The 27,537-nt window shown below is 37.0% G+C and overlaps 1 protein-coding gene across 1 annotated transcript; it reads left to right on the top strand.

Annotated features, from left to right (window-relative positions):
* Window positions 1–5,482: 5,482 nt before the first annotated feature.
* SLC5A7 (solute carrier family 5 member 7) lies at window positions 5,483–27,173 on the top strand. The gene is made up of 9 exons (XM_066372235.1): window positions 5,483–5,651; window positions 6,834–7,152; window positions 11,539–11,652; window positions 12,406–12,561; window positions 14,921–15,069; window positions 17,633–17,776; window positions 21,724–21,877; window positions 25,261–25,478; window positions 26,545–27,173. The coding sequence occupies exons 2-9, from the start codon at window positions 6,975–6,977 to the stop codon at window positions 27,169–27,171; spliced, it is 1,740 nt and encodes a 579-aa protein (XP_066228332.1). The 5' UTR covers window positions 5,483–5,651; window positions 6,834–6,974; the 3' UTR covers window positions 27,172–27,173.
* Window positions 27,174–27,537: the final 364 nt, after the last annotated feature.

Consider the following 27,537-nt stretch of genomic DNA (forward strand, 5'->3'; position numbering starts at 1 on the left):
GATTTACTTATTTCACTTCGTATAATGTTATCAAGATCCCACCATTTTGCTGTAAATGATCCCATGTCATCATTTCTTATGGCTGAGTAGTATTCCATAGTATATATGTGCCACATCTTCTTTATCCAGTCTTCTATTGAAGGGCTTTTTGGTTGTTTCCACGTCCTGGCCACTGTGAACAATGCTGCAATGAACATGGGGCTGCATGTGTCTTTACATATCAATGTTTCTGAGTTTTTGGGGTATATACCCAGTAGAAGGATTGCTGGGTCATAAGGTAGTTCTATTTTCAGTTTTTTTGAGGAACCACCATACTTTCTTCCATAATGGTTGTACTACTTTACATTCCCACCAACAGTGTATGAGGGTTCCTTTTTCTCCACAGCCTCTCAACATTTGCTATTACCTGTCTTGTTAATAATAGCTAATCAAACAGGTGTGAGGTGGTATCTCATTGCAGTTTTGATTTGCATTTCTCTAATAACTAAAGAAGATGAGCATCTTTTCATATATCGGTTGGCCATTTGTATTTCTTCCTAGGAGAACTATCTGTTCATCATATATATTATTAAGACATGCTAAATAAAAGAAGTCAGATGCAAAAGGTCACATTTTATATGATCTCATTTACATAAAATATCCAGGCTAAATAAATCTATAGAAGTAGAACACAGATTGGTGGTTGTCAAGGCTGGAAGGAGTGAGGAAGTAAAGAGACCTGCTTACAGGGTGAGTTTTACTTAGGAAATATTTTGGAACTAGTTAGAAGTGGTCATTGCAAACTGTGAATGTACTGAATGTCACTAAATTTTTCATTTGAAAGTGGCTAATTTTATTTTATCTAAATTTTGCCTCAATAAATTACTATTTTTAAAAGAAGAAACAAAGCCAATATTTGGATATGAAACTACCATAGGAAAAATATTGACTGTAAAATACATTATTCATCATTATTGTACTTTTTAAAAACCATGATGGAGGAAGACAATTGAATAGTTCCTGTGTAACTTCTTATTCTAAAAGTATGAGAATTTAGTCATCACATACCATTTATCATATGGCAGAAGAAAATAAAACTTGGCATTTGTTGGGCAATTGTATTTGACTCTAATTCATTAGTAGCCAAGTGATTAATTCTAGTGTTATTGTCATTGTTAGAACATGGAGGTCTATGCTAATGGGATCTGATCTTGATTCATTGTAAGTCTCAATTCTTTTTTCCTGTAAAATGATAAAGCAGTTCACTTTAACTAAGTTTTTGACTAGTAGTATTCCAGGCATAGTGCTAAGTACTGAATATAAAAATGAACATAGAGTAAGTGCTATGAAAAAACAGCTTCAAAGAAGGACAACTTACCCAGGCTGGGCATAGACAAGGGTCATGAAAACTTTCTTGGATCTATCAGTCTAAGCTGAGTTTAAATGAACAAAAGAAATAAGCCTCATACAATCTGAAGATGATGTCATGGAAAAGTTCCTGGGAATTGTTGCTGAGGCTGTCAGGCAGAAGAAGAAGCTGGAGCTCTTCCACATGTATCTCTCTGAAAGGGTATGATTGCCACTCTCTGGAGCCCTATCTACAAAGCTGTATTTTGGATTTAGTTTTAAATTGGTCAAGAATTGGAACCTAGATCTTAGTCTATGATGTGGTTCATAGAACACGTGAACTTCTGAAGCACTTCTGAGGTTAGTAGCAAACATTTCTTTAACATTAGATAAGAAAAAAGGCAGGGACATTTATTTACTCACCCACTAGTTGTAAAATTAACAACCACCAGAGGCTGAAACATCAGCAGGCTTCCACAATGAAATCAAAGCAATGCTAGAAGCTGTTGTGCAATGGTTACTTGAGCACTTGGTGTTTTAATATATACCATATCAATTAATCTTCGCATTCCTGTGAGAGCAACACTAAGCATGCACACTTCTTATTTTCACTTCAGAGAAAAGAGAATTAAAACTTAAAGAAGATAAAATAATTTGCTGAAGATCCCATAATTAGCAAATATGAAATAGAGGTGTTTGTTTGGAATTAAAAACCTTCCACTCTGAAACACAGCAGGACTCCCCAAACCTAGCTGGTCATCAGGATTAACAGGGAAAGTCAAAACAAAACAAAACAAAAACACCCCTGCATTCTTACACTCACAATAAGAAGTGGAAACAACTTAAAAGAACAATATCATTTACATTAGCACCCAAATAAATGAGACAGGAATATGAGGAAAACTATATAACTTTGGTGAAAGGAATAAAATAACTAAATACATGAGGAAATATTCTGAGTTCATGGATAGAGTAGGAACTCAATATTGTCAAGATATCAGCTCTTCCTAACTTGGTCTATAGATTCAATGGAATTCCAGTCAGAATCCCAGAGAGTTATTTTGTGAATATTGACAAACTAATTCTAAAGTTTATACGGAGAAGAAGACTCAGAAGAGCCAAAACAATATTAAAGGAGAGAAACAAAGTTAGAAGACTGATGTTACTTGACTTCAGATCTACTATAAAGTTACAGCTTTGAAAACAGTTTTGTGCTGGTGAAACAGGCAGATCAATGTAAAAAAATAGACAGCCCAGAAACAGAGCCCCATATATATGTAGTTAACTGATCTTTGACAAAGGAATCTGTAATTTACAAAGTACTCTTTGATTCTGATGATCACTCTGGTTTTGAAATGACAGGCCAAAATTGCAATCGAATTTAATGTAATCAATAAAGTTATTAAAGTTTTAAATAAAAGTGGTATGAGGAAACTAAGAAATAATGAACGATAAGGGCTTAAGGAAATAAACCCTCAAATCTCATTTTGCCTTTTCATTCATATCTGAGTCAATACACGTATGCTAAATGATGTCCTTCTCAAATCACCAGTGTTATAAAAAAGAAAAAAAAGAAGGAAAGAAGGAAGAAGAAAGGAAGGAAAGAAGGAAGGAAGGAAGGAAGGCAGGAAGGAAGGAAGGCAGGAAGGAAGGAAGGAAGGAAGGAAGGAAGGAAGGAAGGAAGGCAGGAAGGAAGGAAGGAAGGAAGGAAGGAAGGAAGGAAGGAAAGAAAGAAAAAAAAGAAAAAAATGATGATACCAATGCTGTTGCTGCATGGACCACCACATTTCGAGTAACAAGGTCAGCTCTTTGAGGACAGGGTTCTCTTTGTTTCAATCACTTGTGTACATACCTAGTACATATGACAGTTCCTGGACTACAGTGGGTGCTCACCATGTGTTTGTTGAATGAATAAACCTTTCCCTTGTCCAGTCTGATTAAGGTCTTTTGCTTGTGCTTTCCCTTAACATTTGTGTATTGATATGGTACATCTTTCCTGGCATTTATAATGGCCTACTGAAGTAGAGCTTTTGCTTATTTTTTTCTTCTTTTCTTTCACTAAAGATAAATTGCTTAAGGGAAGGGTACACACAATTTCCTACATGTTTCTCAGTACTTAAGACAGTGCTTGAAACATAAAAGGCACATAGAAAATGTATCAAAAAATGATTTGGAAATGCAGAACCTATTTTTTATTCCCCAAAGTGACAACTTATCTTCCATTGACCTGTATTTCTCCAAACATGAGCGCATAGTCTCAGGAGATTGGAGGCAGAGCTGCATACTGAAGACAGGAGGAATGGGTGTCTGAGGGGATATGTTCTAGATTGGAAATTTGCATGCAGTATCATCCTTATATCAGACACAGTTCAAAGGACTTGGCAAAAGAGGAAATGCCTCTACAAAGTAACAAAGTAGATTGAGTACTTCAGCAGTTGTTTTTTTCAACTGGTGCTTTTTGTCATGAAAATTGCTGGTTTGCAGGGTCAGAATTTTTTGGCCACCTTCAAGATCATTGCATTTTCTCAGATCTGGCATTGAATCTAAAGTCTGGCAAGTCTAGCTTCTTAAAGTGTATTAGGTGGGTCCCAAAGGGAGACTGATGTGCTAGCTACATAAAAACCTTGGTGTATTTCTCTAAGGACAGCCACCTCCTTTGTTCCTCTTCGGATTTGAATCTAGCTTCCTGACCTAAGCCTTGCACACTATTCCATACACTGACATTGTCCATGCTTGTCCTGCTACAACCACTAGCTTTTTGATATCATCACCTTAACTATAGTCTGGTAAATAAGACTTAATTAAACCTGTGGCCACAGTCCAGAGTCAGTTACTTAAGATTGCTTCAATTCACAACCCCTCCATGTAAAAATGCATTGATGTTGACAGACTAGCTCAGCCTTTTTCAGAAAAACAGAGAGATAGCTGTATATGCAAGCCCTTCTCCTCATCTGGTCTCCCTGAACTCCTTCCTTGTCCCACACAAGTTAGATAGACACAGATATTCTTTTTACAAGAACAAAGAAAAGGAGTAATGATATACATTTGAGGGTTCATTTCCATATCCAGTGTAAATAAATGGGGGATGGTCTGAAATTTTGCCTATAAAGAGGTATACAAGAGTTAAAAGTTACTCTTGCTTGTTACATCTGTTTAGATTTTTATATTTTACTGTTTAATACACTGGTAGGTGGAGTATGGAAATAAGATAGCTATATATACTATAGATATGTAACTATGTCCATGAATATATAAATAATCTAGATAGTATGTAACTATAGATTTCTAGGTGTAGATAGACATTGTAAATGTATATAGAAAATTTTTTGTAACACTAGAATAAGATATTTTTGTAGGCAAGCAACCTAGTTGTTAGTGGGAACTTCACTTGTTTTGGACAACTCCGAGAATCTATTGTGTGATTCCATTTGAGTGGAAGGAAACGTTCTGAAATGTCTCCTATATCATAGAGCCCATCACCAGGGAAGCTGGAATCAGGCTCCCTCGAGGCCCACGGGAGGCAGTGGGAGGGTGCCCTTTGCTCTCAGTGAGAAAACCCCTCAAGAAACCATTCCAGCAAAGTTTAAGAGGAAGAGAACACTGACCTCCTCCTATAATACTTCAGCTGTTCAGTCTGAAAGTAGAATTGTCTGAGACCTTCCCAGTCTCCCCATTCCAGGCTTCCAACCCGAGTGATGGGAAGTTACAATTGGAAATGACCCTAGGGAATCATCTTTCTTTCCTGGAGGTGGGAAGAGGGAATGGCAAGACTGGCGCTGCGCATTGTCAGGGGCCGGGATGTCGCCCAGGCACTGGCCAAGTGCCCAGGCCGGGCCCCAGTTTCTCAGCCGCGTTTTCTGCTCTGTGCACCCACCCTGCTTGCGAGGACACTGTCCCCAGCACCCGCCCCAGCATCACTTCCCCTGACGTCCAGTCCTGAGCTCTGACGATCGCCTCTACCGGCCACCCTTATAAAGGGGACTTTTGCCAAGACTGTGATTGATCGCCTTCTCGCCCCGTGCCACTCGCCCTCAACCAGCGCCCACACCTGTCAGCTCCGCGAGCGCCCAGGTTCTTGCAGAAACTAGAAGAGGAGAGGCTTCGGGATCCTGACCCCAGCTCTTGCCGGTGCTTCCATCCCTCTGCGCCTCCGCCCACCACCACACCCTTGCACACACACGCACACACGCGCGCGCACACACATTCTCACTCTACACTGCACCCTTGCAGTCTTCGCCACTTGGGTCTCTGGGAGTGGCGGTGCCGGGAGCAGCTCCATCCGGCGGAGCGCTCCTTTGAGGGAGAGGCTACAACTCCAGGTCCAGGTAGGCGCGAAGCCGGCATCGTCAGAGCGCCCTGCCGCGCCCAGCCGCACTCGGGAGCGCGGTGCGCGCAGAGCAGGGCATTTTCGGAGCGAAGGGACGCGGTTTTTTGGCCACTTCGTGGGGTCGCGCGGTAGGTCCACTCTAGGGAGCGAGCTGCTGGAAAGTCTGATAGAAGAGACAAAGTCTTTGGGCAGGAGATGGGTAGGGGGGCCCAGGAGTGACAGCGGGGCTCAGGGAGCACCCAAGTGAGGCCTGAGAAAGAACTTCCCGGTTCGGTTTGCTCACAAAGGCAGAGCCCATCAAGCCACCGAGGCTTCTTTTACCTCCCCCTGAATCCGAGGGAGGCTAGCTCGCTAGCTCCTTAGCCCAACGTCTTATTACCCACCAGTGTGGACAAATACGAGTTTCCCCCAGAAACATATTTGTGTGAACTGGCTGCGTGAAACAAGCTTGGTCTCGAGGGTGAAAAATCCTTAACAATGGAAAACTGAAGGCGTTAGAACTTCGCATCTGTCTTCTAAGAGTCTTTCTTGTTCTTAATACCGCTGACCCTCTGTTATGCTTTTAAGGACAACGGCATTTTAAAATTGTTTTCTTGTTTATACCATTGAGGAGTTGGAGAGAGAAGCAGGGAACAAAGGACAGTGGCTTAGGTTGACCAAGATATTAACCATGACATCTTTCGTTACTACAGACACTTGAGCCACAGGCACTTGTTGAAAATTGGAGCTAATGTGTTTTTGGAATGGAATTTCCTAAAGGTTTTTTTTTTTTTTTTTTTTTTTGTAGATATTTTCACCTCATATTACTTCTGAAACATTCCTTAACATTGTTTGAAAGAAGGGATAGAAGTATGAATGAAAGGATATGTTAGAATGCTCAGTCATCTTTCATACTAAATAATTCTAGGTTGAATAATAAGTTAGTTCCCGAAAGCAAATACAGACACATTTTTTTCTTGGCCGAATTACTGACCTAAGGTACAGGAAAAGGTTAGTTTTATATAGAAAACAATTGTTAAATACAAAATGATGATGAGTACATTTGTTACAAAGTATTTTCATTTTTCTCTTTTTTCTTGAATGCTCAGAACAATGCTATACTGTTAAATAGAATAATATAATACACACTTGTTGATAGGTGCTATTTTAACATGCTATTTCAATGTACTTTTTCTTCAAGCGGCAAAGGATCTCTCATGAGCCAGCTGGTTTATTCCTGACTGCTTATGAATGCTTGGCTGGTTTACATGCATTACTGAATTTATTCAGAAATCTTAATGAAGTAGACAGCTGTGGAAGATTCCAGACCCCTAGATAAAAAATGGCTTTCCATGTAGAAGGACTGATAGCTATCATCGTGTTCTACCTTCTGATATTGCTGGTGGGAATATGGGCTGCCTGGAGAACCAAACACAGTGGCAGCGCAGAGGAGCGCAGTGAGGCCATCATAGTTGGTGGCCGAGACATCGGTCTGCTGGTGGGTGGATTTACCATGACAGGTAGGTTCAGCTGCCCAGCTCCCTGCCTCCCTCCCCTCCTTGGTTTATCAGAATGACAAAGCAAATGTTACTCTTTGTTCTTTGAGGATTCTTTGTGTTCATTACCTATATACATACACACATGTATATCTATATGTATGCATGTATGTAATATATATGTATATATCCATATACATATATATGTATATATATAAATTTTACATTTCTTTAAAACAAAAATAAAATTGTTCAACCCAGTAGTATTTGAACAAAGTGATTTTATAATTAACCACTGGACAGAACATCCAATTCAGGAGAAACACAAGTCCAAATTGATAGATGACCTGTTTTGAAACTCAGTTCTCTCATTTAATAAACCAATATCCTTACACGAAGACAATCGCATGTTACGAATTCACAGCACCAAAAGAAAATGTTTCCAGGAACCTTGATATAAAAAGAGAAAAAACACCTAGGGCATGCCTTAGGAAACCCAAACCACCATCTGCAGCTGCCTCCCATTCAGACCTTCTCTGTGACGAGAGGGGTGGAGATTCTATCTTTTTCTGCCCAGAAGGGGTTTTGTTAAAGTGCTGACTTATTTCTCTTTTAAATCCCTTTTGGTCAATGAAAATATTCTTGAAAAACAATGTAAAATTATATTTTTAATATTATTTGATACATATTTACCAACAAAACACACTTCATATTAGAGACTTATTAGGTTTTTAAACATCAGCAACATAACCCATTCTGACAGGAACTCGAAGTGCTCATTTGGAATATACCTTACTGGAAATCACATCCAAATGATGCCCAATTTCAGTCCTGAAGTCTTATTTTAAAAAGAATCATTCTCTATGTGAAATACTTTACCAAACTAATCTCTTAAGCTTGCATCCTTGTTTGGTTATCTGAAATATGCAATGTTCTAAAGTAATTTGTGGACTATAGATTTTTTTTTCAGATAGTCACATTTGTTTTGTTAACTCTTGGCCAAGTGCACATGGTTTCACTTGGTCTTTATGAATATCTTTATCTTTATATTTGAGAACTATGAAAGAGGTCTGGGATTAAGTGAGTGCACAGAGTGACATGGCTACCAAGGACCAGAGTCAGTGTCAAAGCCAGGTCTTCTGGGAATCACACCCAGGGACTTCACAATGTTACCACACTCAGCCTTTTAGCTGGTTTCTCTTAGTCTCTTTATAAAGGTACACAGTTGAAAGGAGATCATTTTTTCCCCCTCTGTTTTTTCTTTTTCACATACACATACAGTATATGGAACAAATTGTATTGTGCAAAATATTTTCTATGACACCTGATATGCAAAATTAGATAAGTACGAAAACATAACGAATAAAAATCATTCACTGAAATACTGGCATAAATTTTCCAATTTTTTTCTCTTATTATCCAGTTGATGAACAGTGAGCAGAGATTTATATCTTCATTTACATTCTTTATTATAGCATTTCTTCTTTCCCTAAAGATCCAGATCTGATACTGTTATTTGAAGTGGATTAAAACATTGTAATTATATTTCCTTCAGATTTATCCTATAAAGAAAATAAGAAAAAAAATAAAATAAAACAAAGGTGGTTAATTTTACTCAAAAAATATTGGAAAGGATAAATAAGCTATAGTATATCAAAGTATTTTGTTCATCGTGAATTTTTATAATGTTTATTACTCTAGTTAACATTCTATTTATTTAGTCCTTAAGTGATTTTGTTTTCATCTAATAGGCTGTTTTTTAAATATTTTCTCCCATTACTTCTCTCCTTTTTTTAAAAAAAAATTCTATTGAATTTATTGGGGTGACTTTAGTTAATAAAATTATATAGGTTTCAAGTGTGCAATTCTATAATACATCATCTGTATAGTGTATTGTGTGTTTACCACCCCAAGTCAAGACTCCTTCCATCACCATCCCTCCCCCGTTTACCCTGTCTACCTCCCCTACCCGCGTACACTTATCTGTATCTGAGAGTTTTTTAATCCTTTCACCTTTTTTAACCAGTCCCCTGCAACCCCTCCCCTCTGACATCTGTCAGTCTTTTCTCTCTGTATCTATGAGTTTGTTTCTATTTTGTTCACTAGATTCCACATATAAGTGAGATCATATGGTATTTGTCATTTTCTTACTGGCTTATTGCACTTATAGGCTGTTAAATTGTATAGTAAAAATTGAATTGTAATGTTTCTTATAAAGAGTCATGGTCTAGCTCAGTTTTTAAAGATTTTTTTTTTAATGAGAGGAGGGGAGACAGAGAGACAGACTCCCCACATGTGCCCTGATCAGATCCACCTGGCAATCCCCTTCTGGGACCAATGCTCAAATCAGTTGAGCTATCATCAGCATCTGGGCCAGTGCTCGAACCAACTGAGCCATTGGCTGAGGGGAAGAGAGAGAGAAGAGGGAGAAGAAGGGGAAGAGAAACAGATGCTTGCTTCTCATTTGTGCTCTGACAGGGGATCGAACCTGGGAGATCTGCATGCTGGGCTGATGCTTTATCCACTGAGCCGATTGGCCAGGGCCTCATATTAATATCTGATAAGTTTATTGCCAAAATATATTTCTCATAATTTTATACAAATTCAACATAAGAATTATTTTAAATATTTTGACTATACTGAAAAAATATATAACTGCAGAAGTTTAAGTGTTCCATTAACTTTTATTATTCAGCAAGAATCAAGTATTATATTGTATTCTCAGAGAAAATGGTTGAGTTTGTACATCATTTTCAAACCTGTTTAACCAAAATGGGGGGTTTTGGAGAGCTTCCTTTACTTAACCTTCATCTATCATGCTACAGAAATTTTATTGAATAACATCTAAAATATTTATTATTCTCTCAGTGCTAGAGCGTTGGCCTGGCGTGCGGGGGACCTGGGTTCAATTCCTGGCCAGGGCACATAGGAGAAGCGCCCATTTGCTTCTCCACCCCCGCCCCCTTCTTCCTCTCTGTCTCTCTCTTCCTCTCCCGCAGCCAAGGCTCCATTGGAGCGGGGTTGGCCCGGGCGCTGGGGATGGCTCCTTGGCCTCTGCCCCAGGTGCTAAAGTGGCTCTGGTCGCAGCAGAGCGACGCCCCGGAGGGGTAGAGCATCGCCCCCTGGTGGGCAGAGCCTCGCCCCTGGTGGGCGTGCCGGGTGGATCCTGGTCGGGCACATGCGGGAGTCTGTCTGACTGTCTCTCCCCGTTTCCAGCTTCAGAAAAATACAAAAAAAAAAATTATTATTCTCTATGAAATATCGAATGTCTTACTAAAAGAGTCAGATTAGAACAAAGAATTTCAAATGGATATGCAGTCAATATTTTAAGTTGTTTTGAATGCTAGTCTAGGTCTTAAGTGTATGTTGGGTACTTAGGAAGAGAGTGTAAACAGATCATTTAAATTAATTTTAAGACACCTTGGAGTAAGTGTCTTCTGCCTCCTTCCTTCACCCAGTTAACAATTTCACGTAGTAAGTATAACTCAGTTGTGATTTAAAGTGACTATATTAATAGAAAGTATACATACCCAAAACTACACTTGTGCACACACACACAGACACACACATACACACTCACCTTGAGGACAATAGTTATAATCAGTGTGAATAGATCAATATAAATAAGTAAAATAGAAGAACCTTGCAATAAATACCTGATCCATGTTATGGAGGCTGAGGGTAAAGTTGTAGTTTTACTGAGAATACAAATACTCATATACTAAATTGCATATGATCTCAGACTTTTTTAAAATATATTTTTAAATTTGTTCATTTTAGAGAGGAGAGAGAGAGGGATAAAGAGAAAGAGAGAGAGAGAGAAAAGGGGGGAGGAACAGGAAGCATCAACTCCCATATGTGCCTTGATCAGGGTTTCAAAGTGGCGACCTCAGAGTTTCCAGGTCGACGCTTTATCCACTGCGTCACCACAGATCAGGCGATCTCAGACTTTATGATCTAATAAAATTATTAAAAAATGTTGATGACTAAATGGATTTAGAAAATATCTGGGGCAATCTTGTCTAACAGAAATATAATGAGAGCCATAAATACAATGTTATATATTCTACAAACCACTTTAGAAAACATAAAGAATAGTTGAATTAATATAAGTAATAGAATGTATTTAACTCAATACATTGCAAATATTTTTATTTCACCATGTTGTCAATATAAAAAATTGAGACACCTTGCATTTAGTTTTCTACACTGTCTTTTTTTTTTAAACATTCTTTAACATGCTAAGTCTTTGAAATCCAACGTGTATGTTACCCTCATAACACATCTCATCCAGACTAGCCACATTTCAGGTACTCAATAGCAAACATGAGGCCACTGTGTCAAACTGAGCAGGTCTAGGGTGTGACAGATATGAGAGTGACTTTTCCCTCACTTTTCATTCTATTTTAGCCACCTGGGTTGGAGGAGGTTATATTAACGGAACAGCTGAAGCAGTGTATGTACCAGATTATGGTCTAGCTTGGGCTCAAGCACCAATTGGATATTCTCTTAGTCTTATTTTAGGTAAGTGAAAGTTCAAATCTCAGTGACGCATACAGTAAAGCACAAAGAACAGGAATATAAATAACAAGTGAAATAACAAGGCAAAGCATGTAAGTAATGATAGTGGGAAAATGTTACCAGATATCTTTAAGGAGCTGCTAACAGAAATTGGGAAAAGATGCTCAAATTATATTGATTATGTAATACGTAAAAAGAATCTCTTGATATTATGACTATAAGAACAGTAATTTTTTTTAACATAATGATTTTTTTTTTCAAAAACAGTGTGGCTGTATTATTAAAAATGAATCAACTTGAATTGTACCTGAATTTCTTTTTGTAAATCAAGCTAATAAATGGTCAAGAATATTATATAACAAAGTGTTCCTAACTCATTTTTGCACTTAAAATACTTTTATTAAATCTTGTGCTCAGTCAAAATATCTGAATGCTTGCTACACTGGATGATATAAATGCATCAAGGCATTTAGTGAGTTCTGTGCTGGTCCACATTTTCTTTCCACGTGTCTCAGATATACCATTTAATGGTTCTTTGAATGCATGCAATGATAAATGATTTAAGAAATTTGCCTTTGTTGCTAAAGATTTCTTGGTTCTATATTCACATGATATTTCAGAATGATTCCTCAACACATATAAGTGTTCTTGAAAATGCATTTCCCTTGAGAAATTATAGCATAGGGAAAGGTTGGCAGAGACTATTACATTATGAATTTGTTATTTTCTCAAAAACACTTGTTTCATTTCTTTTAGGTGGTCTGTTTTTTGCAAAACCCATGCGTTCCAAGGGATATGTTACCATGTTAGACCCATTTCAGCAGATTTATGGAAAACGCATGGGTGGTCTGCTATTTATCCCCGCACTAATGGGTGAAATGTTCTGGGCAGCAGCCATCTTCTCTGCCTTAGGTAAGAACTGATGAAAAGTTGCTTTACCGGAATCTCTGGTTAACCGAATATCATATACATAACTTTACTTTCTCCAGCCATAAGTCAGGCCACCCTCAGTCTCCTTCCCCTGGATTAATGCAATCACCTCCTTGCCTACAGCTCTGCCCACCTCCTGTAGTGTATGTACACATGGTAGCCAGAATCATCCTTCTAAAATGCAGATCTGATTATGTCCTTTCCGTGCTTAAAAACAAACTTTCTAACCAGGCTCATAGGCTTTTCATGACTTAGCCTCTGTCTGATTCTCTCCTTTCCTCGTTCTTTCTTTCATAACTGTAGTCCTTCCCTCTTGCCTCTGACATTTTGCAAGCCAGGTGCCCGCTGCTTTGGACTTATCTCTGCTCTTTCCTTTCTCACATCCAGATCTTCAAAGCAGTCATCCTGAACTTGCTAAGCACCTTTCCTATGGGCTTACTTAGACACACGGAATGTTGTTTTCAACGGACTTACCACTTTGCGTGATTATGTGCCTGTTTCTGTTATGCCTGATTTTTAATCTCACAAAAAGAATTATAAATTTTTTGAAGTTAGGGCTTGTGTTTTGTTAACAGTTGTAATCCTGTCACAAATGAATAAATAAACCATCTATGGCTATACTTTCTTCAAAAGGAAAAAAAAAGATGCAGCGTTCTTTCTTACTGTAATTCTATCACATCACAAAGTAAAGGGTTGTAGACATGTTTAGAGACCTAGAAAATGAACTTAGACTCTTTAGGGTCTATTTTACTAAGATAAATTAATGCCTTGGCCCTCAAATTCTCAGCCCAGTTATAAATTTAGAAAACAAGAGATTTCAATGTGATCATGGGAAATCTTCAGGGTCAATATACTACCTTTTGATCAAGGGGAAATCAAAACCATTCAACTGAGTATTGAGCTCCTTCTTGAAGATCAGTAACTTGGAAGTTTCACGACTTTCCCCAGTGAGCTATGCCTTTAATGTTATTAAATTAGAGAACAAGACCAAAAGAAAAATGGCCAAGAGTTACAATTGAAGTTTAAATGTGAAGTAAATAATTTCAGAAAAAAAAAAATTTATTCAATACCTATACAGTACAATGTAGGCTATTATTCAAATTCACCTATAAATAATAAAACTCATCATCATCCTTCAATTCTTTATCAGGCTTTTCCTTTTTTAAATTTGTTTTTATTCAAGAAAAAGAATTAATTTTGCTACTAAAATCAAGGCAGTAAAAAAATTTGTTTGAAAAAATATTTTGTATTATCTTAGATCAAAATATCTTCTATTTATCTTTTAGATAGTAGATTTTCATCTCTTATAGTTGTATACTATAAGCCTACAATTGAATAGGGAAAACAATATAAGATTGTAATTAATGATAACAAAAATCAGATTTATTGCATGTATGTTAGCATTGCTATCAGTGCTGCATTAAATAATATAAAATATAAACTTTACAGATTTTGAGAATGATGGGGAAAAGGTTTATAAAGCAGTAAGTGAATTCAGAACATGCAGTCCAAGCACCACAGTGGTCCAATTGTCCATACTGTAATATCTTCATTGGAAATATAGACATAAACAAACACAATAAACAAAATTATAAAATAAGAAAAACATAATTTTGATTTCTAAGGCAGGTTTAAACCTTTGATGGTAAAAATTACTTAAAACAATGATGTTGAAATCTAGAGCTCTTCAACACATTGGTGTTCTAGGAACAAACAGGACAGAAATGTTTCTAAAATTAATAAAAAAATTAAAATAAAATAAAAAATAGATTTTTCACAAAGTTGAAAGAAAAAAGTTAATAGATGCAATTTACTCATTTTATTTTTTTCTTCTACAAATTTGTCTCAAACCTTGGTATCTTATACCATCTTATACCATCTGCCGTCTAATAAAAGCTAGCAGAAGGTCATTATGTTTATGATATAGGGTATTTTCACATAAATGTGATATATTTAAGTTTAAGTTGGAGGTTCCAATAGTGGGTAGTTTAATGTAAGTTCTTATAGTAATAGTAAGAGTAACATAATTCATAGAATTATGAAATCAGATAAATTTCAGGTGTCCTCATATAAATAAGTTAGCAAAGCACTAATTTTTAAATTAAAAATAATATTAATATATGTATCATGTATATACATATAAGTATATGCATATTAAATGTACTGAGATTTAAATTTTTTGATATGAAAACTAACCTTAGCTGTTGCATTTTATATGACATAGGAACAATATCTGCTGTCACTGAGCTTTCAATGTGTCTTTAGATAAGAGGTTAACAAAACACAGAGTACTTCATCTGAGTGCCCTGACCGTGGTGTTTTCTTGTTTTTATTCTCTCAGGAGCAACCATCAGTGTGATCATTGACATTGATGTGCATGCTTCTGTCATTGTGTCTGCGCTCATCGCCATTCTGTACACTCTCGTGGGTGGACTCTACTCTGTGGCCTACACGGATGTTGTTCAGCTCTTTTGTATTTTCATAGGCCTGGTAAGTGGGATCATTCACAAGGTTTCTCTCCCTTCCTCTCTCTCTCTCTCTTCCTCTTTTCTTTTCTCCCACCATTCCTTTCTTCCTTCCTCCCTTCCTTCCTACTTTATTTTTCTTCCTTCCTTTCTTCTTTTTTTTTCTTTGTAAAAGTTAATGTGGCATTTTATACTAACTCAGCAAAAACTAATAGACAAGTTATTTTCATCACGAGTAGTATATGTAAGTCATGTACCATGAAATATTAAATTTCTTTATGAATTAATTGCATGAAAAGTTCTAGTTTTGTTAGATTTTGCCAGAAAAGTGTGCTCTCAGTTTAATTCTTAGAAAGGTCTAGGTCTTTCCTTTATTAAAGTCTACATCTCATGTTAACCTATGTGTGATATTCCTTGGGTTTTGAAGACAGCACACTTTCCTCAACATGAAAATTTAAATCTTGATGTTATCTTGTATTAGTCTCTTAATCTCCACTTATATTAATATTGGCTAATCCATAAAACTGCTCATGGGACATAGAAATTCTCTCTTTGGAAATACTGTGGGTTCTAATATTTATCATCACTATTTGTGGTCTAAACACAAAGAAAAAATTTAATTATTTAAGGCACTAAAAAGATTTTTGTGTATTGCATATACATTCCAGGTTAAATTAAGTAATATATTTGTGCTTTCTAAAATATTGTATAATTCTGAGACATGCATATTTTTAGTATTACATTAAAAGCACTTTTGTGTGTTATGAACATATTTTAGTCAATGTTTAGCCATTGCAAACTAAAATCTTAAAATGTGAAGATTGTAATAATACATATAATAATATCTAACACTTAAGCTGTATCAAAGGAAGTATAAAGAAATAGCATAGATACTCTGTGTGTGCTAGAGGTGGTGATGGTTTTTATATGTACATGATCTCAATTTTGTGTCCAGTAGGCTCAATGCCCTTGCGCAAAACCCATGAACTGAATGAGCTAATATGGCTACTCATGACTCATGTTCCCATGGGTGATTAACGCACAACTGGTTCTCTTTCTCTTTTTCTTTTCTTTTCATGAAAAGCTTTTGACTCTTTTAGTGTTCACACTAGACACTTAAGAAAGGAAAACTGAAGCCTGACCTGTGGTGGCACAGTAGATAAACCTTGATGTGGAATGCTGAGGCTGCCGGTCTGAAACCTCAGGCAAGCCCAGCCAAGGCACATAGGAGCAGTAGCTACTACTACAAGTTGATGCTTCCTGCTCCTTTCCCCCTCCTCCCTTCCTCTATCTTTTTTCCCTTTATAAAATTAATATATAAAATCTATTTAGAAAAGGAAAAATGAAGAGTGAATTTCATACTCATTTTGTTTGTTTTGTTTTTTACATTTTAGCATCCTTCATATATAGGAGGAAAATTTATAAAAACTAATTACAGTTAGAATTACAGTTCAGCCATAATTTACATATACTAGCAATGATTATAATATTTCCTCTTTTTCTTGTAGACATTTTATTTGCTTTTCATGGAACTTTACTCACTTATATTTTAGATAAATCTAAAAATATTTAAATTGCTCAGGACTTGTACATTTTTATATTTAAATATCCAAAAGCAAGTAGACTGTGCTGAAATTCTGAATTTCCTTAACATCATTATAAACTTCCCAAACAATAAACCTCTGTTCAGAATGTTGGGAGTAAGGTTAATTTGACAATAACAGTTCTTTAAAAAGCTGCACTTAGTATTCTAAGAAACACAACCGCACAGGGGTGAATCTATTTATAGATATTTAGAATTTATTGCTTTGTATGAGACAAGAACTTGAAGTACACAGGTGCTTAGATCAAATGTGCTAGAGTATAAACATGACAGGGCAAATATATGTCATGAAACATTTTAGTGTGATTTTCTGCCCCAAAATATAACTAAATTGGTAAGGAATCAAGTTCCATTTGTTACTACTTAAGGCCCTTTAAAATAGTGGAATAAAAGGCTAAATCAGATTGTTGTCTTTCTTTTTTAAAAAAAATTATTATTAAGTGAGAGATGGGGAGGCAGAGACAGATTCCCACATGCACCCTGACTGGGATCCACCCAGCAAGCCCCCTTACCAGGGGGTGATCTGCTTATCCAGGGCTACTGTTCCATTGCTCAGCAACTGAGCCATTTTAGCACCTGAGGAGAGACCATGGAGCCATCCTCAGCACCCTGGGCCAACTTGCTTAAACTTTTTGAGCCATGACTGTGGGAAGGAATGAGAGAGAGAAAGAAGAGAGAGAGAGAGAGAGAGAGAGAGAGAGAGAGAAGGGAGAGAAGGGGAGGAGTGGAGAAGCAGATGAGCGCTTCTCCTGAGTGCCCTGACCTGGAATTGAACCAGGGACATTCACACACTGGGCAACACTGTACCGCTGAGCCAACCTGCCAGGGCTAAATCAGATTGTTTTCTAAACTTCAATTCTCTCTTTATCTCTAAATTACTGAGCTATTTGACCTATGAGAAAAAAATATAGGTGGCTAAATCTTGCATGATATTAAACAGTTAAAAATCATGGCCTAACTCTTTAATGTCACTGTTTGGTTACAGTGGATTAGTGTCCCTTTCGCATTGTCACACCCTGCGGTTACAAACATTGGGTTCACTGCTACACATGCCAGATACCAGGCTCCTTGGCTGGGGACCATCGAGTCGTTTGAAGTCTATACTTGGCTTGATAGTTTTCTGTTGTTGGTAAGTGATGTTTTACCTGATTTTCCTAAAATCAAATGCATTTTCAAAATTTTAAAGCTTGCATGTAAGTTTCATTTCTTAGCTCTTGTTGATTTCGGAATCTATAACCTTCTATTGGAAGAATGAAGTGATTTACAGACTGTGGTAGCCGACTTGTGTCAAAGTGGAGAGCAAGTCAGGACTTAAAGGTCTAAGGTCCATGGGATGATGTGTGGTGCACACACATTGCGGTTGTGTGGTCAATGAAGGAGCACCATGCCCTACCTCCAGCTACTGCCCTCAATCTGAGAACCAACCCACCTAAAAGTTTTTATTTGTATTTTGAATTAGGCATGAAAAGCCAACTTCTTCTAAAGTAATTAACACATTCCTCTCTAGTAGTAAGTAAACTAGTAGTGTCATAGTCCTTCAGTACATGAGATAAACTGGGAAAAGAGTCCTCAGGGAAAGAAGCCCCGGGCAGTTTTAGAGGCAATTTGGGAATAAGCAGAACCTTGAGGTGAAGGTGCTGGCAATGAAGAGGCTCCCGCAATAAGAACAGATCACAGTTTGAGGGAAGAGGGAAAACAAAAGAACATGCTAGATTTTGCGATTATGCTAACTAGAGAGATTTTGTGTACAATAAAACATTTTTATTAGCCCTGGCCGATTGGCTCAGTGGTAGAGCGTCGGCCTGGCATGCAGAAGTCCTGGGTTCGATTCCTGGCCAGGGCACACAGGAGAAGCGCCCATCTGTTTCTCCACCCCTCCCCCTTTCCTTCCTCTGTCTCTCTCTTCCCCTCCCACAGCCAGGGCTCCATTGGAGCAGGGTTGGCCCGGGTACTGAGGATGGCTCTATGGCCTCTGCCTCAGGCACTGGAATGGCTCTGGTTGCAGCAGAGCAAAGCCCCAGATGGGCAGAGCATCTCCCCCTGGTGGGCATGCTGGGTGGATCCCGGTTGGGCGCATGTGGGAGTCTGTCTGACTGCCTCCCTGTTTCCAACTTCAGAAAAATACGAAAAATAAAAATTAAAAAAACAAAACAAAACATTTTTATATAAAAATTAAGGGACAATTGTTTTCCTTCCTCTTTAGAGGGTTCACAATATGTTGTGCTTGTACTTTGTGTTTGTGGCTCTTTCTCATGTTTTAACACTGAAATTAGATGTATCTGTCTCAGTAAAGAGTGTCCTGGCAAGAAGGCAGGGAAACAAGAAGAAAATGGTTCCTGTGGTGGCGAGGGGTCTTTTTCTTCAAGCATTCTTAAGAAATGTATTGGTTGAAGTTATTTTTGAATGGTTTACAATTTTGAATTTAATGGAGAAAGGGATCAGTTATTATATGTGTATGCAATTATACGTTCTTGACAAGTATAGCTGTGGTTATAGGGAGATGATGAGACTCATAAAAGTTAGGCAACTTCTTAATAACTACACCATTGTCTGAACCAGATATTGATATAAAGAAGAATCAAACTCCCAAAGTCCTTTCTTCTACACCACACATCATTACTCAGATGTACTGATCTTCAAGATAAAGCATTATATCCAATAATTGTTAAGTTTTTTTTTATCTCAGAAAGTTATATGACTAAGTCATGTTTATGCTTTAAATTGTAAAAGTTAAAATGAAATAATAGATGTTGAATGAATGAATGACTGAATGAATGAACTGTAGACGTAAGACTTGAAATGTTTTACCAATGGTCTCTGATCACCCAATTGTTGTATAAATGACTTTCATGTCCTGATCATGATACCTTCAGGATATCTCTTAATTCCATCCTGAACCTGCCCACTGTCCCAGTATTAGCACTAGCTTAAGCTGACAGCTTTCCTCACCTGGCCTTTTGTGACAGCCCATCAGTGATCTCTCCAAAGTCAGCCATGCACCTCTCTCTCCTCCAAAACCATTTTCCATCTCATCATCAGCGCTTTTGTTTTTCAAGAGAGGTCAAATTTTACTCTATTTAGTACCTAAATGTCCAGAGAGATTGTGTGTAAATTATTATATACCACTTCATATAGTCATTGATATTATTGATCAATATTCATTTACATGGAAGAGGTTAATATATTGATTTACAAGTTGCAAGACAAAAGGAAAAGTTTGGGAAGAATATGGACTTGAGGCATAAGATAATGAATTTTAGAATTTCTTCTTGTAACTTTTTGATCTTGATTTTATTTTTTACTTTTGACTAAGGATGGATAATAAAGGAATTGTTCTAGAATCAATATGTACCAAGCATTCTGATTGGCACAGATGTAACAATAATAAACAACTCCTTTTGAAATAAACAAGGTAGCTATTCCAGAACTTAGAGCCCATTGAGATAGACAGGCAATTAAAGAATCAACTTCAATAGATGGTGATATTGGAAGTGCATTCAACAATTCACTGATTCATTTGCTATATATTTATTGAACACTAACTCTATGCCAGTCAGAGCAATGTGGCAGTAACCATTCCCACACACCCTGACTTCTATCTAGTTTTACGAAACACATAGTGGCCTCATAGTTGCTTCACTGTTCTTTTTCTTTCTTAAAAAGTTTTACTTAGAAAATTAAATTTATTGGAGAGACATTGATCAATAAGAGTACATAAGTTTTGGGTAAACATTTCTATAGTGTTTGAACTGTTGATTGTGTTGTGTGCCCATCACCCAAAGTCAAATCATTTTCTGTCACTCTGTATTTGTCACTCTCCATGCTTAATATAAATTGTTTGTATATACTTTACTAATGCATTGTATAAATAATTTAATAAAAACAACCATATAATGTTTAGGTATGAGATAAAAATGAATATGAATAGATATTCTAACATTGTTGATGCCCTACTGTGTTTTCTTGAGCACTCTGCACCTGTCACATTGGAAAATATTGCAATGCTCCCCTCTCCCTTTTTATTTGTCCCTTTTTACGCCCCCCCAATCCCCTTTGCCTGGTAGCTACTTCACTTTTATCTATGTCTATGAGTCATTTTTGTGTCCCACTTATATGTGAAATCATAGAGTTCTTAGCTTTTTCTGATTTATGTATTGCACACAGTATAATGTTCTCTCTCAGGTACTCTCTTCTTTCTCCATTTCAACCTAGTGACATCCTCTCCATGCTTAAGGACTTACTCAAATATTGTCTCTATAGGTTTTCTTAATGACTGGGCAGTTTCCTTCCTCATGCCTTTCTCCCCTCCATTACCTTAAATAATCACTTCTCACTTTTGTTCCCATATGTACCTCTTTATAACATTATATTATATCATATTATAGTTACATTACATTACAGTAATACATATAATTATAAATTGTTTGTATATACTTTACTAATGCATTGTATAAATAATTTAATAAAAACAACCATATAATGTTTAGGTATGAGATAAAAATGAATATGAATAGATATTCTAACATTGTTGATGCCCTACTGTGTTTTCTTGAGCACTCTGCACCTGTCACATTGGAAAATATTGCAATGCTCCCCTCTCCCAGTGCACAGTGAACCCAGAGCAAGAACCTTCCCTTTTTCATCTTTGTGCTCTCCCAACCATTACATTGCCTGGCATGTATTAGAGTCCAGAAATACTCATTGAGTTGTAGTGAGTAAGATTTTAAAACTCAATATTTTCAGAATCTTAATTAATTGAAACAACTTTGTGATGGTCAGGGTCTCTAGATGAGAACAAATAAGCTTCTGGGTAGTTATAATGTGGTCTTAGGTAAATTAAGGAAAAGATCATCTCATGTAATTATGAAAGAAAAGAATTTAAATTCTACATAATTGCAAATATGACAATAACATAATGATAGCAATTGAGATGTGTAGCATGCAGGATTGTTTTCTATACTTCAGAAAAGTACATGACTATTCTGAATGTGATTGTTAAGAGATATCATGTTAAAAATAGCCAACACATGTTATTTGCCTCCAATTTATTCTTGAGTGCCTGTGGTTCTCATGCAGATATTGGGTGGAATCCCATGGCAAGCCTACTTCCAGAGGGTCCTCTCCTCATCCTCAGCCACCTATGCTCAGGTGCTCTCTTTCCTGGCAGCTTTTGGATGCCTGGTAATGGCTCTACCAGCCATACTCATTGGGGCCATTGGAGCGTCAACAGGTAACTCTTGTAACTTCACTAGTCTACCTACTCAGGCTTCAGTAAAATTACCAATTCCCACAGCTACTCTCCCTTCCCACTTTTTTCCCTACATAGTTACCATATTTCTCCATGTATAAAATACTCCCATGTATAAGATGCACCTTAATTTGGGGCCCAAAATTTGAAAAAAATGTATTACATAAAGTTAACAAACTCAAGTTTTATTCATTATAAATTTCATACAACTCTTCATCACTGTCAAACCTCCCATCCATTAGCTTGTCCTCATCTGTGTCTGATGACAAATCACTGTCTTCAACAATGAGCTCAAAAACAAGTGTGAAAAAGTGGAAAATGCAAATAAAAAAACCCTACAACCACTGTATAAGATGCACCCAGCTTTTAGACCCCAAAATTTTCAAAAAAAGGTGTGTCTTATACATGGGGAAATATGGTAATTGTTTCTCATCAGTTATAGATATAACTGTATTATAAATTGTGGTGTTTAAACATTTTCAATTACTTACCCCATTAATAACATATTTATAAGCATTTCCTCCCCCAGTGTTATATTTATCAAGTGTGTATATGTAATCTTGTCAGCAGTGGTTCTCAAGCAAGGTACACATTAACACTATCTGAGGGGAGAGGGACTCTTTAAAAAGTAACTATTTCTGGCCCTGGCCGGTTGGCTCAGCGGTAGAGCGTCGGCCTGGCGTGCGGGGGACCCGGGTTTGATTCCCGGCCAGGGCACATAGGAGAAGCGCCCATTTGCTTCTCCACCCCCTCCCCCTCCTTCCTCTCTGTCTCTCTCTTCCCCTCCCGCAGCCGAGGCTCCATTGGAGCAAAGATGGCCCGGGCGCTGGGGATGGCTCCTTGGCCTCTGCCCCAGGCGCTAGAGTGGCTCTGGTCTCAGCAGAGCGACCCCCCCCCCCCCGGAGGGGCAGAGCATCGCCCCCTGGTGGGCAGAGCATAGCCCCTGGTGGGCGTGCCGGGTGGATCCCGGTCGGGTGAATGCGGGAGTCTGTTTGACTGTCTCTCCCCGTTTCCAGCTTCAGAAAAATACAAAAAAAAAAAAAAAAGTAACTATTTCTATCTCACTTCGCAAGAATTTTAGTTTAATAATTTAAAATAGACCCAGTGACCAGTGTTTTTTTAAGTTCCCTTGATGAGTCACAGTGTAGCCAGAGGTCAGGAGTCCCTGTCTGAAGAGAAGCTTACCTGCTATTAACATGACCACTTTAAATGTGAAGTTCCTGTTTTATCTTTAAAATAGTTTCTGTAGTGTTTTATAAATATTATCCAAGATGATACTCACGTGCCTATTTTGACTTTTAATTAGTAGAGCTTTTTATTAGATTATATAATTTTTAAAAGAGCCATTATGGTTCATGTATACTCTTTATTCCAGTTGTTCATCCATGACATAAATAAACACTTAAAAAGGTATCTGACAAAGGTAATTTGGTGTCTTTTAATAAAATACGGCATTTGTCTCACAATCAGAAGACAAATATGGCCATTAGTGTTTGTGTGTTTTATAAAACAATAAACTAGAAAAATGTAAAGATTTTTTTCTTGGATTAAATGTAAGTTTTTAGTTGTTCTTATTTCTGGTCCATAAGATCTCAGTTAAATGCTGCAAAATTGACTTCATCAAATCATGCCTTTGAGCAACTATAATGAAAAATAGGAGGAAGAGAAATGATAGGATCTAAGGGAAAAGACTTCTATTTGGGTCTGTAATCATATTAAAGAGGTTCAACAAATAGAAAATGAGATAAACTGATATACATGTAAAGAATCTATTGTATTATTCAGCACATGTTAGTACATTAGTCTATTCCTTATCCACTGGGGATACATTCCAAGATCTACAATGGATGCCTGAAATTGTAGCTACTACCAAACTTTATATAGCAAGTGCTCACTTAACGTCATTGATAGGATTTGTGACTTTAAGTGAATTGATGTATAACAAAATCAATTTTACCATAAACTAATTGGTAACAAGCAAGAGTTAGGTTCCTATCTCATCAACAATATAACAAGATGACATTGAACGAAACGACATTCTTTGAGCACCTGCTTTATATAATGTTCTTTTCCTATACACACATATCTATGATAAAGTTTAACTTATAACTTAGGCATAGTAACAGATCAACAATAACTAATAGAATAGAACAATTATAGACTATAATAAAAGTTATGAAAATGTGGTCTTTATCTCTCTTAAAATATCTTATTGGATAGTACTCATCTTCCCTTTCCTTGTGATGTTGTGAGATGGTATAATGCCTACATAATGAGATGAAGTGAGAAGAATAGCATAGGCATTATGATGTTACATAAGGGTTACTTAAACACAAACACTGTTATACCACAATAGCTGCTCTGTGAATAATGAGTGGGGAGAGTATACAATGTGGATACATCCTGGACCAGATGAAGCAGAACAGTACAAGATTGCATCACACTACTTGAGATGTGCTGCAATTTAAAACTCATAAATTGTTTATTTCTGGAACTTTTAGTTTTATATTTTCAGACTGTGGTTAACTGTAAGTAACTAAAACCATGGAAAGCAAAACCACAGATGGGGAATTTCTGTATAACTAAATAGTAAAGGAGCTAGCTATTCAAAGATATACTTGTGTTTCAAGTTCTTTTGACTCAGAGTCCAAAAATATTCTGAAAATCTCAGCTTCACACCTACACTTTTTATTGAATAAAAAGGGGCTTTACCTATCATACTTCCTATTTCCAGTAAGTGAAATTTGATTCAAGAAGAAATTTAACTGAGAGAAAGTCATGCTGAGGAAGCTCCCAAATCATGTTTATATACAGGAAGAGGATGAGTGAGAATAGCCCCACTACTATCTTTATCAATTTATGCATGTATCAGTGAGGACTAAAGAATGCAACATTGTATGCTCACATTTTCGAATGTCTGAAGAAATAATATATGCCTCAGTTTAATTTTTTTTCTATTATTTTGAACAATGGAATGCCACCATTGCCAATGATAGAGGTAGGTAGGTAGATAGATAGATAGATAGATAGATAGATAGATAGATAGATAGATAGATAGATGATAGAAATATAGCTAGTTGATAAGTAGATCCATCACCACCATATTTTTTGCAATTTTTGTGAATAAGACTAAGTGTAACCAAAACTCATTAGAGGCCAGGATCAATAAGATAATTTCACTTGACTGGTAAATGGACTTCCCACTTAATTAGACTAATTAGGTTCTCTACCTAATTAGACTAATTAATATATTCTAAATTTATTTCCAAAACAGCCAAGTAAATAGGATGACTCTAGATTGATAAAGAACACGGATCTTTAGCTTTTGTTATTTTTTTGTTTGTTTGTCTGTTTCTGTTCAACAGACTGGAACCAGACTGCATATGGGATTCCAGATCCCAAAAGTAATGAAGAAGCAGACATGATTTTACCGATTGTTCTGCAGTATCTCTGCCCTGTATACATTTCTTTCTTTGGTCTTGGTGCAGTTTCTGCTGCTGTTATGTCATCAGCAGATTCTTCTATCTTGTCAGCAAGTTCAATGTTTGCTCGCAACATCTACCAGCTTTCATTCAGACAAAATGTAAGAACATTTTTTAAATGTTACATTATTGTCATTGTTGTCTTTGTCCATGTTTATTGTGTATGCAGCATTATATACTTATTAATATTGTATGTTAAAATTTGACCCTACTTTGATTAAGCACACAAGGTTAAATAATTACTTTCACTTATGCTGTATATGAGTGTTTTTAATGCATGTTATAATTCATATTAATCCTGAAAGGAATAAAGCAATATAACTTTTCCAAGGGGTAGTTATATTACTATAATTTAAGCTTTCATCTCTCTAATAAAAGAGTAATGAAACCTAAAGTATCTTAGAAAATTTTTTAGTTTAATAAAATACAATAAGAAACTTGAGAACCCTAGTGGAAGCAGAACATTGTAAGTTGTTTTATGGTTATTTCTGTTAACATTTGTCCCACTCTTTACTTCACTCTCAAGTCCACCTTTGTCCAAAATATAGCCTCCAAATTTTTTTTTGATTCTTGCATGGAGTGGGTGCAGAACAACATGCTATTATAAGCTACTGAGAGCAGTAAGGGCACAATAGCCCCTCTCCACCTTTTTCCTTGACTGAGGTTTTGTCTTTCTCTAGATGTTCTAGGTCATTGTTAACAAAATGGTCCCACTTGTTTGTTTTTTAAAGGTTGTTAGCCTTAAAGATGGTAGGGCTGTTATGGAGACAGGAAGTAAGGATAAACCATGTCTCCTCACTGCCACATAAGAACTATTTCTTACTATGTAAAGCAAGCAAAATCCTTCTTTGGGTTATTATTATTCTTCTATGACAACACGCTAGCTCATCTCGCCTCTAATCCTGCATATTCAAGGAAAGATATAGGTGGTCTATGTTCCCTGGGCAAGTTATGCAGAAACTCTTCCCAGAAGCCCACTGGGGAGGATATCGAGATGGCTTGCTTCATATGCTGTGGTTTAGGTTGGTTCTGTCCATAGATTGAGCCAAGTGAATCCGGGGAATTCTTTTGGCCAGCTTTAAAGCACAGAAGAAATAACATCTCATTATTCACCTAAATGAGTCTAGACATTGTGTGAAAAGCTTACCCTGTGGCAATTTCTTGCAGGCATCAGACAAGGAAATCATTTGGGTCATGCGAATCACCGTGTTTGTGTTTGGAGCTTTGGCAACAGCCATGGCATTGCTAACGAAGACTGTGTATGGGCTCTGGTACCTCAGCTCAGACCTCGTTTACATCATCATCTTCCCGCAGCTGCTCTGTGTGCTCTTTGTCAAGGGGACCAATACATATGGAGCTGTGGCCGGTTATATCTCTGGCCTTCTCCTGAGAATAACTGGTGGAGAGCCATATCTGTACTTGCAGCCCTTGATCTTTTACCCCGGTTATTACTCTGATAAGAATGGCATATACAATCAAAGGTTCCCATTTAAAACCCTGGCCATGGTTACCTCATTCTTATCCAACATCGGCATTTCTTATGTAGCTAAATATTTATTTGAAAGTGGAACCTTGCCACCCAAATTAGATGTATTTGATGCTGTGGTTGCAAGGCACAGTGAAGAAAACATGGATAAGACAATTCTGGTCAAAAACGAAAATATCAAGTTAGATGAACTCGCACCTGTGAAGCCCCGGCAGAGCATAACTCTCAGCTCAACTTTCACCAATAAAGAGGCCTTTCTTGAGATGGATTCCAGTCCCGAAGGATCTGGGACTGAAGATAATTTATGATAACCCCATCTAAATAAAATACTGTTTTCTCAAACAGAACTCTGTAGCAGGCTAGTGCTGGAAGGATGGCTGGTGTGCAGCATATTAAAATATATTTAAAAAATAACATCCAGAACATAAATCCATATAAAAGTGCAGCTGTACAAATACAAGCCAAGTTAGAAATACCTAGCAATAGCTTTCTTTCTCATTGCTACTTCTCATCCTCATTTGATGTTACTAAGTATTCAAAAATAAGTAAATGCCCACACAAAGAACAGACTGCAAAACAGAGTATCTTTATTATGAAAAAAGGAAGTAGAAATGAAGAAGCCAAGGAAGGAGGGTCATCTTGATCCAGAACTTGTTTATCAGTGCACTGGTGAG

The sequence above is a fragment of the Saccopteryx leptura genome, chromosome 3 (assembly GCF_036850995.1).
Source record: "Saccopteryx leptura isolate mSacLep1 chromosome 3, mSacLep1_pri_phased_curated, whole genome shotgun sequence".
Classification (NCBI taxonomy): domain Eukaryota; kingdom Metazoa; phylum Chordata; class Mammalia; order Chiroptera; family Emballonuridae; genus Saccopteryx; species Saccopteryx leptura.

Excerpts from the sequence above, each read along its gene's own strand:
- SLC5A7 (XM_066372235.1), top strand. The coding sequence starts at position 6,975 with ATGGCTTTCCATGTAGAAGGACTGATAGCTATCATCGTGTTCTACCTT. Across the intron at positions 12,562-14,920 it reads AGCCATCTTCTCTGCCTTAG|GAGCAACCATCAGTGTGATC; the intron begins GTAAGAACTGAT and ends TTATTCTCTCAG. Across the intron at positions 17,777-21,723 it reads TTGATAGTTTTCTGTTGTTG|ATATTGGGTGGAATCCCATG; the intron begins GTAAGTGATGTT and ends GTTCTCATGCAG.